Here is a 13,728-nt window from a genome sequence, read left to right as displayed (position 1 = left end):
AAGTAATATGACCATAATACTATTAAAAGTCATGTCTGACAGTGCTATGGCCCTAATAAAGAGTCTGTCCAAAAATGACATTTTATTAGGACAGTCATTATTGTCTGGTAATTACTAGGTAATTACTATGTTGACATCTATACTCAGTATTTACTTTGCTGGGGGAATAACACACACACACACACATATACACACACACACACATACACATACACACACCCCTTTGAAATCCAGGTCCTTGACAGAGTATGTTCCCAGAACAGAATGGATTACAGAAAGTAGCTGGACAAGGAATGTAGAACATTGGATATTCAAACAGAATACCTTCTATAACCAATCTTATGTCTTGGACAAATCATGTATTCCTCATTTCTGTGCCTCAGTTTCTTGATTTGGAAAGTGAGGATAATAATACATCACTATAAAAATAATACAGCACAGAGTTATTAAGAAAATCAAATAAGAGAATTATGCAAAGTATTCTGAAAATGGTAAAATACTATGTAAATGCCATATTATAAGTAATAAAAGGGAAACGAAGGGGCTGAGTCAGTTTTTTGTAGAGTGTTCATAACTTTAAGCAAATTCTGAGAACATTAGACCTCCCTGAGAAGCAGGTGCTGTTATTATTCTCATTTTTACAGGTGAAGAAACACTGAAGCAGATATAAGTCAAATGACTTTCCCATGGCTGGATCTAAACTCAAGACTTCTGATTCTAAACCTAGTATTCCTTTATTACACCATTTCCTATTCATGTCAGATAGCAATTCAATACATTAAGTAATTATTGTATTCACCAAACCACTGGAATTTATAACTGTGGGGGACCTTATAATCTAGTCTAATGCCCTTATTTTTTAGGGGGAAAATCCCAAGCAAATTCAAATCCAAAAAGGTGTGATCTATTACCATTATCTAGAATGTACTTGAAACACCAGATCTTGTGATGAAGAGACTAATATTCTTCTACTACAATACATATAACTAACGCAAATTTTAAAAGAAAAACCCATCAATAATGTTGAAATTCTGAATTCAGGTACCAAATCTAGAGCCACTGATTTCTGATCTTTTGAATCCACACAGAAGGAAAGAATGTACAGCTAAACAGCCGACTTTCATGAGAATTCTCCCTTGAAAGTACACATTATGATTTGAGTTTGATTTTATTTATCTACACCTGTATTATCATTGATGAGGGTAACCTCCTCTACTAATGCAAGTTAGTTACTGCTGTACAAATTAAAATCTTCCCTACAAAGTAATAAGTAGGTGCTTGGGGCACTGAGCAGCTAGCTATAGGAGCTATCTAGAATCTCAAGTCAGTATGGGTCAGAGGCAGGCCTTGAACCCTAGGTGCTTTATTTGGCCTAGCAACTAGAGCTAAAGCAAAGATCTAGGTTCAGAAATTTCTGGAAAATTGGCACTTAAGAAGCTAAGACAATCAAGTACTTTATTATTATGTGGCACAGCAAGTGAGCAAAAGAAAGCATATACAAACTATATGGCAATATAAAGACAAGTTCATCCCCAGGAATGCAAAAGCTCAGTTACCTGGACAGGGAGAAGGACACGTAAGGAAAGAAACATGCTCAGAGTTGGGGTTCATGTGACAAAATTACAAACCCTAAGAACAGGTAATCAGTACTAGATATGAGAGGGGGCATTCCTAATCAGACCCTGATGTGGTGAAGAAGTTCTTGGGGCCACTTATTGTTGATATTAGGCTTGGGTGAAGCTCAAGTAGGCAGCGTCTATATGACTACAAACAGGAGAGGATCTGGTTGGTTGGTTGTCGTCCTTCATTCTTGAAGAAGACCAAAATGACATCACCATGATAAAGTGAAGTTTCAGTGTGTCAGACTGTGGCTGATCAGACCAATACGAACTTGGAATGCTCTATTACAGGTTGGGCACAGATTCAGGGATTGTGAATATTTAGGGTGGATACTCCAGATTTGCTCATCCTACATTTACTTCATGCTGTCTCAGTTCTGCTTTGCTCATAGAGCACAGCACCCTTTCTGATGTGGGTATGCCATGCTGACCAGTCCTGTGCCAGTGTCTCCCATGTTGCACAGTCAAATCGAAAATTCTTGAGAGGGACCTTGAGAGTGTCCTTGTATCGCTTCTTCTGACCACCATGTGATCACATGCCCCATGTGAGTTCTCCATAAAATAGTCTTTTTGGCGAGCATACATTTTGCATTTGAACAACATGACCAGTCCATCCGGGTTGCACTCTCTGAAGCATAGTTTGAATGCTTGGCAGTTCAGCTAGAGCTAGAACTTTAGTGTCTGGTACCTTATCCTGCCAGGTAATCTCAGTATCTTCCTAACACAGTTCAAATGGAAACGATTAAGATTACTGGCTTGGTGTTGGTAGACTGTCCATGCTTCACAGGCATACAACAATGAAGTCAGCACAATGGCTCTGTAGACCTTCAGTTTGGTAGTCAGTCTAATACCTCTTCTCTCCCACACTTTCCTTTGGAGCCCCCCAAGTACTGAGCTAGCTCTGGCAATGTGTGTGTTAACTTCATTATCAATGTATACATTCCTGGAAAGTAAAAGTCATAACAAGGTTTCCGTAGGTGGTCCTGTGGAAGGATCAAGAGAGGATCTAACTTAACCATCTAAGACTTCCAAAGTCAAAGAGAGCACTAGCTCAGGCTGCTGCAGCTACTTAAGAGTATCATCCAACCAGAAGTGCCTTATCTTCCTGACACAGAGTTAACAGTGGAAAACTACAAACTGTCTTTGCCTCCATGTTTCTATGAACATTAGGACCACTTAGCTTGGGAGACTTCACGTTGGAGTCCTATCATGATAATTATAACATCAGTCTATAACTATAACATAAAACAATATAATGTTTCCAATTTCCACACTAGGTTTTCCTAACTCAGAAGCTAGCTCTTTCACTAATATACCACATAGCATTTCTTGAATTTGTTAATTTGGAAATAATTCTGTTCTATCTGTTTCAGTCCAAAGTAGCAAATAAACAAGAAAAGGCAATATTACTTTAAGGGTAAAATCATAAAGAGAGAAAGAGAAAGAATCCAAGTAAAACAACCAGAATTCTTTGAGATAGTGATCATATACTATACTATTTATCTAAAAGTGAAAGATGTTGAAAAAAGAGAAAGCTATTTTATTATGCAAACAATGACATATATATACAGCTCTATTCTCTAAATTCCTTTTAACAAATACAGAAAAATCTGACCTTGTTGTCTGCCCTTTTTATACTCTTATTTCCTCTTTCCCTTTAGGTTATAGAGTAGAAGCAACTGGCAATACTCCAGATTGATCGATGAGAATATCAATATTAATAGAATGGATTTACATTTGGGAATATCTACTGACTCTTTTCCTCTAGACTTGAAATATCCCTGTCTGGATTCTTCCAACATTTCTTTACTACTTTCAAATGCTTCTAGAATCCTCTAAGATGCTTCAACTCCTGGGGGCCAGAGGTGGAGGGAGGGGGGATTGAATAAGCATGTGCTAGTCTACCCAGTCAAGATGAGCAACACTCCTGAATTATAATATCCTTAATTAGCAAAACTGTCAATCATCAGGCATAAAGATAAAAAAGTTTTATGGTCAATAATAATGATACAGCTTTGTTTTTAGATTCATCATGCATATAATAAAAAGTACACATTTCCAGTTTTTCAAATGTGTGATCCTGGAAAATGGACTTAGAAACACTAGTAGAAAACATTCCAACTTCCTACTAGGGAAAGAGAGAAATTAATTTTTTGCCTGTAATTTATATAATTTCTAAGTAGCATTATTTTAAAATCATATTCAATGAAATGCCTTATATACAATTATATCATTTCAGTACTTCAAGGAATTATGATTCCATCAATATATTTTCTCCCTTTACTAACATCTTAAATGCAATATAAAACTAAGTATATAATCTTCACAAGTTGCCAAGGATTCTACCCAACTTGGTAATGAGCTTGTTTGAATAAAGTTGGACTGATCTGCCAATGACTGATATAATCTGTAACTAGATCAGTACTCAGCTTTTCCAGGTTGGTGGTATCTGTCAGTCCTCAAGCTCTGCTGTTTCTGCCTTCTGAGAACCCAGAGCCATGATCATACCATAATAAATACCTAAATATAGTATAATTCATTTTAAAGAGCATATTATAATTATATACTAAAACATTGTTTACTAAGAATGTCATTATTTTATAAAAAGTCAGGATTGTCATAAGCTGCTTAATCACATACAACCAACTTTTCTAATAACAGATCTTTTTTTCTAAACTATCACATAAATGTTCTTTTAATTGATTTTTCTATGCATTTTCACACCCAAAAGTGCTGCCCAATGCAGCATTGTGATCCATGCATACAAGTGTTGCTAAAAAACAAAACCCAGGCACCCAAAAGTGAATCTAGAGTATCTATATTTTGGTCCCCATGTAGAAAGCCTCTTCCCAAGATAAACATAAAAACAAATGACTCCTCATTTCTTACTATGGCATGCCAATAAATTCTTCTGTTATTTGTTCTTAATATTAGCTTGGAGGATATCAAAGCTTAATTTCGACAATGGGGGCCTTTATCCCCTTGCAAAAAAAATCAACCATTTTGTCATACAAATTGTTGCTAAAAATAGCTCATAGGAGTTACTAATGTTAGTAACTTTTCAAAGCTAACTGTACCTGAAATAAATTCAAAACTTATATCAAGTAGTAGATTGGAAAGCAATTTTGCTTTTTTTTTTTTTTTATCTTTAGCTTCTTTTGAAATTTGATGAAGCTTCCATGCTATACTGAGGCTATTAAGGTGATATAGTGGAGAAAATGCTGGACTTGGGAGTTAGGAAGACCCAAGTTTGAATCTTGCCTCAATTAACTGTTATTTAATTAATTAATTAATCTGGAAAAATCACTTATTTTCTCTCTGAGCTTTAGCAGTATGAGGGAATTGGACTTGACAGTTTTTTACATACATTCCAGTTTTAGACATATGATCCTATGTTGGGTAGCATATAAAAGATATATCTGTATCTATACATACATATATGTGTAATAAAAATCCAAGTATAGGTTTTAGCTTTGGATCATCAACAAAGTTTAAAAATAGCAACAAACACGGGGAAAAAAAACCCGGAGTAATCCAACTATATGCCCAGAATTGCTGCCTGCAATCAAATACAGAAGTTGTTAGACGAAAACTGAAAAGGAAGATTAAAGGTATTATAATATTTTAGAAATAGCAAGGATGACAGAGATCTGAGTTAGTAATGTTGTTCAGTTGTTTCAGTGATATCTGACTCTTTGTAACCCCATTTGGGGTTTTCTTGGCAAAGATACTAAAGTAGTTTGTCATTTCTTTCTCCAGCTCATTTTTTTTGCAGATAGGGAAACTGAGGCAAATAGGGTTAAGTGACTTGCCCAGGGTCACAGTAGCAAGCAAGTGTTTGAGGCTGGATTTGAACTCAGAAAGATCAGTCTTCCTGATTCCAGACCCAGTGCTCTACTGTGCCACTTAGCTGCCTTTTTCCTATTAGCTTTGTGATGTGCCCTTTGTACCCTTAGTACCCTAAGTGATATTCTTATCAAAATGAGTTCTTAGAGAAACATATCATTGAAAGACAAGCTAACTTGAAAGAAGTTAAAGGCCTATCTGTCAAAAATAAAAGACCAACAATTTTTCCATGCTTGTCTTAGAAGATCCTATAGTAAGAAGGGATGCTTGCTAGACTGTTGCTTTCTGTGCATCTCTATCAAAAGGTGATATTATAGCAGGCAGAGGAAATGTCAGACAATTAGATTTATTATATAAGGTTGATTTCTAGCTAGAATCTAGAATAAATATGAAGGGATTGTCTTTTGTAACTGAACTATCTCTAAACCATATAATCACTTCTGTTAGGACCCATTTGCTAATCGCAATGGTTACATTAACTCAAACATAATGCTGAGTAAGAGTGCTGGAGGTGGAAAAAGATGGCCTGAGTTTAAGCCCCAGTTCTGTCATTTACTAATTATGTGACCTTGGGCAAATCATTTAATCTCTACAAACTTTAGTTTCCTCAACCTGAAAAATGTGCATAACAATATTTGCACCACTGAGCTCCTAACTTAACAGAGATGAGGTAGAAAACCTAATTTAAATTGCATATAGTGTTTTTAACTAGCAAAGTTTCACCAAACCCCATCATGTCATAAAATTCCAAATTGATCCCTTGAAATGAAAAGTGAATAGTTAGCAACAATTTAAATGAGCATAAAAGTCTAGTGGTTTTAATTCCTTGGAGGATGAGCAGACTGATAGTCTGAGGCTTAAAAAGGGAAGTTAATTTACTTAATTAAGTGTATGCGAACATATTGCTCTCCCCTACCCCACAAAGGTTAAGTTTCTTGAAGGAAGGTATTGTTTCATTTTTGTCTTTCTATTTCCTAGTATTTAATTGATGCTTTATTAATGGTTGTTAAATTAAAATGCTTATGGAATTCTTGATTTGCCTAATGATAATTTCATCTTCTGAAAGTGGAACTTCTATCCTAGATCTGATTTTTCCAGTAATTAAGGCTAAATGAGAGAAATTTTAGGGAAACAGTGTTCATTCCATCTCCGAATTTGTATAAGGGAAAGCCAGGTATAGTCTATGTTCTAGTTTGGTGGAGAACCAGTTTCAGACAATTTAGAAAAAGGATAGGTAAGATTACATGGCCTAAAATTCTACACAGGAAGTCAGCCCAAGAGGGAAAAGAAATTCTTACAAATGAAATTCTGAGAACACAAATGGAAAATTCTAATAAGGAAGAAAAGTAGTTACATAAAGAGACCAATATAAATATACAGTGAACTCATAAAGTAACTTGGATTTTAAAAAAATCACATATAGCAAACATAGAAAGGCAAGTAACATGCTATGAATACAAAATGTAGCAAAGTCCTGGAAGAATGCTATCAACAGGCCCATAGTTCAGAATGAACTATGGCTAACAAAGAAAGCTAAAAACAAAAAATAAAGGGTGAGTTCAGATTTTTTTAAAGTGATATTGAGAAAAAGAAGGGATCAAAAAAAGGCAAAGGACCACTGCACATAGTGGATGGCATCATAAACAACTGAAATGAGAGAAAGTTGAACTGCTTTGTTCTTATTTTGCTCTTATTTTTGGAAAAATCACTTTGTTTTAGGAAAACCACTGACAGATAATGGAGAATGGACTAGAGTGGAGAAAAACTCGAGGCGGGGATCAACCAAGAGGCAACAGACCAGGAATGAGGTGATAAGGGCCTGTACCAGAATGGTTGGGATGTCAGAGTAGAGAAGGGGGCATATATAACATTATGCCAAATAGTGGATTTTAAAACTGATTGAGGTAATAGTGTATTGTATATTTTTCCTTTTCTTTCCTCTCACAACCAATGAAACAAAACAAAACAAAACCAACCCTAGGTCTTTTGCTTGTCTTATTTTACTCCCATTGTGATTTTGTGACTGGAAAGATGTGAAGCTTTTAAATACCAGATTGAGGATTTAAATTTTATTCTGGAAACAAAATAAAACCATCAGATCTGTGTTTCATTCAAATTGATATTTTGTATCTGCATAGAAATAGGAGAAAATCAAAGCAGAGAAATCAAATGGAAGGCTATTGCAATTTAGACAAGAGATAATAAAGAAATATCCTAGGGTGATGACTATACAGAGAGAATGGGATAGATGTGAGAAATGTTATGGAGGTGTGGAATAGACAACACTTAGAAACTGATTGGCTATGAGGATGAAGGAGAGGGAGGAGTCAGGAGTGACTCCTGAGGTTGCAAACCTGGTTGACTGGAAGGATGATGATGCCCTCAACAGAAACAGGGAAATTGGGAAGAAGGGTATGTATACCTATTATTTAACCATTATATAAATTATATTATATTATATTATTTTCTACTATGGACAGCCAGTTTGGCTTTTACATAGGATTTGCTTGCCAGTTTGGTATTTTACATAGAATTTGCTTGATATAGACTGATGTGACCTTAGCATTCTTTAGGAAAAATGTAAAATATTTTAGTAGAGATATACAAATTTTCCAGACAAAAATTTTCCTTCTTAATAGCAGCTACTAGTATATTTATTGTATCATTAAATACAGATCTATATGTGGATAATACATTTTTGCTTATTGTTAATGTAATTTTGCTTCTTAATGGGAACATCTTTCCCATCCATTGATAGGCCCATGTGACCTGCTTAAGTCACATGGAACCCTGAGTCACATGAGTTTGAGTCACATGGAACAGGAAGGGGTGGAGCAGAAGGAGTGGAACAGGAAGGGGTGGAGCTAGAGCAGAGCTGAGAGGAAATTAGTCAGAGAGGAACTAGAGCTGGGAAAGACTGGCTAGTGTGAGTGGGAGAGCTTGTTAAGGGAGCCTGTTTGTGATTTGTTTTAAGGGTTCTGGTTTGTGGGAAGCCTAAGAGGGAAGGCTTGGGGCTGGTGTTGCCCTTTGCATTGTTATTGTGTATAGATTTCTTTGTTTATTATGATAGACTTGGTTTTCTGGTGTTGGGATTTGGCTTTCTGGTATCTGAATAAATGTTTTGGTTCTGCTTTCCATGTGAAGAGTCTGTTGCATTTTACGATTCAGAATTGCACTGACATATTCATGGCTGCCATAGTCACTGTGAATATCATGTTGGTGCTACAATATGATAAAGTGAATTAAGCAAATTATATACATGTGCTTCATTAGATATAGTCTAGAGAATAAATCAGATAAATTGCCAGCGATATTAATAATAATAAGTATAGAGTTATCTCATGATCTCATTTACCTTTTTTTAACCCAAATTTTTATTAATAATGCTAGGTTCAGTAACAACCATAGCAGAGGTATCAGACATACAGAACCAGATTGAAATACAGTTGGGAAATATATAACAAAACAAATAAAAGTACACTAGAACACAGACATTAGTATGTGGTTTTCTAAATCAATAAGCAGCCTACAGGGATCCTTACTTTCTATATGAATTTGACATTATTGAACCACAGCAGCACAGAGCCCAAGAATTGTGGTTGAAAAGAACTAGACCATGTAGTCTATCTCACACATATCTGAAAATAATTCCCTCTTCAACAATGGTTGTTGTCCTTCATGCTTGAAGAGGACCAAAACAATATCGCTATGCTGGGGTCAAGGTATAGTGTGTCCAACTGTGCCTGATCAGACCAATATGAGCTTGGAAGGCTGTACCACAGGTCAGGCACAAATAGTTAATATGAACATTTGGAGTGATGTCTCTAAGTTTGCTTGCCTCGTGTTTCATTTGAGTACTATAATTCTGATTTGTTTAGAGAGCACAGTGCTTTCTTTGATGAAAGCATGTCATGCTGGGTGGTCCTGTGGCAGTGTTTCCCTTTTTCCACAATCAATTCCAAAGTTCTTCAGAGATACCTTGAGAGTGTCCTTGGATAGCTTCTTCGGATCTACACGTGAGTGCTTGCTTTGTGTTAGTTCTCTATAAAACAGTCTTTTAGACAAATGTATATTTAGCATTTGAACAATATAGCTAGCCCACTGGAGTCATGCTCTCTGCATAGAGTTTGAATGCTTGGCTGTTCAGCTTGTACCTTATCTTGCCAGGTGATCTTCAGAATCTTCCTAAGACAATTCAAATGGAAGTGATTCAGTTTCCAGGCATGGTGCTGGTATGCTGTCTGGGTTTCACAGGCATACAACAGTGAGGTCTGCACAGTGGCTCTGTAGACGTTTAATTTGATAGGCAGCCTAATACTTCTTCTTTCTCACACTTTTTTTTTTCAGAGTCTTCCAAACACAGAGCTAGCAGTTGCAATGTGTGCATCAACCTCACCTCTATATGTACATCCCTGAAAAGTATACTGCCAAGGTGAGTGAACTTATCCACAGCATTAAAAATTTCTCTAATTGCTGTTACTGATGGTTCCATGAATGGTGTGGTGCTGGCTGGTAGAGAACCTCTATTTTCTTGGAGTTAATTGTCAGGCCAAAATTAGCATAAGCACCAAAGGATCAATCCATAATCTAGGTAAAAAATAGTAAAATGGTATGGATGATGTCTTTTGATTTGAGCAGAAATTGCATTTAAGTGAATCAGAATTGCTCAGAGTCCTAAGCCTCACTGTCTCTTCCACAATCATCAGAGTCCAGTGGCAATACATAAGTCAAGATGACTGCAAATGGCTCAGGGATGCTGTGGATGACCTTGGCATTGTCAGTGTCTAATCAAGTTCTAAGCACTCCACTGTGCTTGCTTCAGCTGCCTTTCTCACAATTGGAACAAATTGTTCTCATCCACCCATTCTGCTAGGGGAAGACTCCACATCCTTGGGGTAGACACCCCTCAGTTCACTGACAGGTTTGAGGTCCATCTGTCACCCGTACTCTGGTTTAGTCTGTCTGCCTAAAAGGTTTCCGACGGTGTAGCTGCTGTGCATGCTATAGCTTATTAGAATCATGGGTAAGCATTGGGTGCCAAGAGCCAGGTGGACACCAAAGGTGGATGAGCAGCCCTGAAAAGGGCTCAGCAGCCTTCATACTACAGGTACTAGTGTTCTCTGAATACCCATATACCCCAAGTCCAATGTACCTGCCAGGGGACACCCTTTACTTGAAAACTTAAAGATTTCAACAAAATCTAAACAATTATAGGGCAAAACAAAATATGCTTACCTTTTCCACTATTTAGCACCTCAGTCTTCAAAATGTGGTCCAGAGACTCCTAGGGATGACTAAGAAACTTTAAGGGAGTCTGTAAAGTGAAAACTATTTCATAATAATACTAATTTCATAATGATACTAAAACATTTTAGCTTCTCATATGGTAAATATCAATAGATATAATCCACAAAATCACTGTGGGGGTTCTTCAATAAGTTTTAAGAGTTTAAATGACCCTGAGACCAAAAAGTTTGAGATGAGCTGTTTGAGCAGAGTCATTCTTCTATTATTTTTAAAGTGCTAAAGCATTTCATTGTTGCAGAATTCTGCTTACTGAGGGATATACTTTTATCTCCTTTATCCATTATCTCCTTCAAGCTGAATGAGCTATTATTTCTAGGAGTTTTATATGGTAAGATTCTCTGATACCCATCTGTACAGTTAGAATGGATCTCAGTGATTACAAATTGAATATGTGTTCTGTATGGATTTCTTTATCAGTAATAATAACTAATGCATATAACAGCTAACGTATATAATATTTTATGGTTTACAAAGAAATCACTTTAAATTCATTATATCATTAGATTTGATCCTCACAACAACCTTTTGTGGTAGGTGCTGTTATATTCCTCATTGTAGAGATGAGAAAACTGAGGCTAAGAAAGAATAATTGAATTGGCCAGTCCTAAGGCAGGATTTGAAATCAGTGTTTGTCACTCAAAGCCTCGCATTCTGTGTATTATTGTACTATGCCCACCTACCTGCCTGGACATTTAGAAGTTTACCTTATCACCCTTCAAGAGGACCCAAACCCTTAGCATTTTAATTATACAATTCAGTTATACAACATTCAGAACGCCAACACCAGAACAAGAATCTTGGTACAGCCAACATACCTAGGAATAACACTACAGGATTTGCAACATACCAACTGATGTTTGGTTAAGAATCATGTTTTCTTTTTGACTTGTGTTTCTGAGACCTTGAGAGTGGAAATGAAAATTATTTACCTTAGAAACACTTATCTATTATACGTAATTTCCTGTTTGCCTTTTTGCACAGATATTACTATTTGCACATGTTGTTATTGTGTAAACCAATTATTATTGCATTCCTTTCTGGGCATATTTACTTGCATGTACTATGCACGTATTACTGTAGCATGTATTGCCACAGTATGTCCTGCATGTAATTTAGACATGTAGTCACTAGAGGAAAATCCAGAATTTAGGACTGACCTATCTGCTCAGCACACTCTGACTTATTTGCTAGGGACAGCAAATATTTCACAGGAGGGAAAAGTCCAGAACCTACTCACACACATAAAAAACAGTACTAGCATTGAAATGACAGACTAAATATATTGATGCAGCCACACCTGGTGATCCCTCTGAAATGGGAAATAGTTCTTTCATTGAGTCCGAAAGGAAACAGCCCTCTAGGATGAGGAATGACAGGACACATCTCAGGGTAACAGTTAAAAACCAGTTCACTGAGTACAGAAAACGGACTTTTGAAGAGGAACCCAGATTCTGAAGGGATAAACTGAACATTCATGGAGCTAGGGCAGCAAAAACAAACAGAGGTGACAACCAGCCTGAGGCTGCTTGGGCCAGTTGGCACAAAGTACATCAAGACAGAAGCTGTGTTGCTGAAACAACCCTGCACTACATACCCTAAGGCAATAATCCTGTACCTCCTTTCTCTCCATGCCTTTTCCCTGGGCACAGGAAAATCTGTTTACCCAGCTTTGTTTGAAATGTTTACTTTTTCTTAAACATTTTTTTAACCACTAGCATTTGTTTAAGCAGTGTATTTACTTATTGGGAATAAAGTTGGGAGGACAACTGAAGGGAGAATCTCCCAGAAAAGAAAGAAATAAATTTAACACTTAGATGTTTTGCCAGAAGCACTTTCTCTGTCTGGGCAAGTGAAGCAAATAAAAAGAGACAACTACAGATCCTTAGACACTACTTCCTAGAGTAAAAAGGGACATTTAAACAGGGAGAAACCATGTAGGTCATGAGTCAATAGTAGGATAAAAGGCAAATAGAAGTGCCCAAATAACTCTGATTACTCTAACAGTGAAACTGAGACACTTCAGTTGTATGTCTTGCTCCATAAACACCTTTAAACTAAATTAATGAATAGTTCTTGGTTTGTTATAGTGGATTTTCTTGGAAAGAGGAACCTACTGTTATACGTGAACTTGATTTTACAAGCTAAAGAAAATTTTACTTATGGTTGTTCATTAAAGAATTGCAAATGTTAGTATGTTTTTGGTGTTGCAGATAGATGTTTGATTTCAAATCACTCTAATCAAATTAGTTCTAACAACATTTGTGGACTTGGTAACTGAGCTCTCAACTAAAGCACACAGAGAGGAAGAATTCGGAGAAGAGGATGTGAAAATTTATTTTGAAGTACTCTTTTGGCCATTTTACAGTATTCTCATATTGAATTTAATTCTTTCAAGTTGGGAATATGCTCACACACGTGTACAATTCCACCAAGGATATTTGATATTCATTGAAGGATTACCATTAGTGAAACCAGCTCTTCTACCTCCACAACATTTCTTACATCTTTCCCCTCCTCTACATTCATATAACCCCAACCATTGTTTAGGTCCTCCTAATTGGTATCACTGCCCCATAAATTTCTCCCTTTTCTAATCCCTATCCTTCACACAGCTAATGAAGTGATGGTCCTAAAGCACAGGTCAGACTGTGTTCAATAAGTCTTGCTCATTTAGTTCGAGCATCCTCCTTATTGTCTCTAGGATAAAATTTAAAACTGATCTGTTTGATATTTAAAGTCTTTTACAAATAGGCTCTACTATACCTTTCCAGGCTTATTATATACTACTAGGCTTCACAAAATGTTTAGTCCAGCCAACATGCCTTATGTTCCTCACACAAGTTATATGTCTCCCATCTCTGTGTCTTTTCCCGAAGCCTGGAATGTATTTACTTTTCATCTTTACCTCTTAGAAATAATACTACCTACCTCCCAGGGTTGTTGTGAGAAACAAAAG

The 13,728-nt window shown here is 36.5% G+C and overlaps 1 protein-coding gene across 1 annotated transcript in view; it reads right to left on the bottom strand.

The window, feature by feature from the left end:
* LOC140520598 (uncharacterized) overlaps window positions 1-7,189 on the bottom strand; it is a 31,804-nt gene extending 24,615 nt beyond the window's left edge. Inside the window, exon 1 of the mRNA XM_072634612.1 lies at window positions 325-7,189. Within this exon, the coding sequence (XP_072490713.1) occupies window positions 325-359 (35 nt within the window). The 5' untranslated portion in view covers window positions 360-7,189. The remainder of the gene's footprint in view (window positions 1-324) is intronic.
* Between the last annotated feature and the right edge of the window lie 6,539 nt (window positions 7,190-13,728).

The sequence above is a fragment of the Notamacropus eugenii genome, chromosome 1, assembly GCF_028372415.1.
Source record: "Notamacropus eugenii isolate mMacEug1 chromosome 1, mMacEug1.pri_v2, whole genome shotgun sequence".
Classification (NCBI taxonomy): domain Eukaryota; kingdom Metazoa; phylum Chordata; class Mammalia; order Diprotodontia; family Macropodidae; genus Notamacropus; species Notamacropus eugenii.
This window is presented reverse-complemented; position numbering and strand designations above follow the sequence as displayed.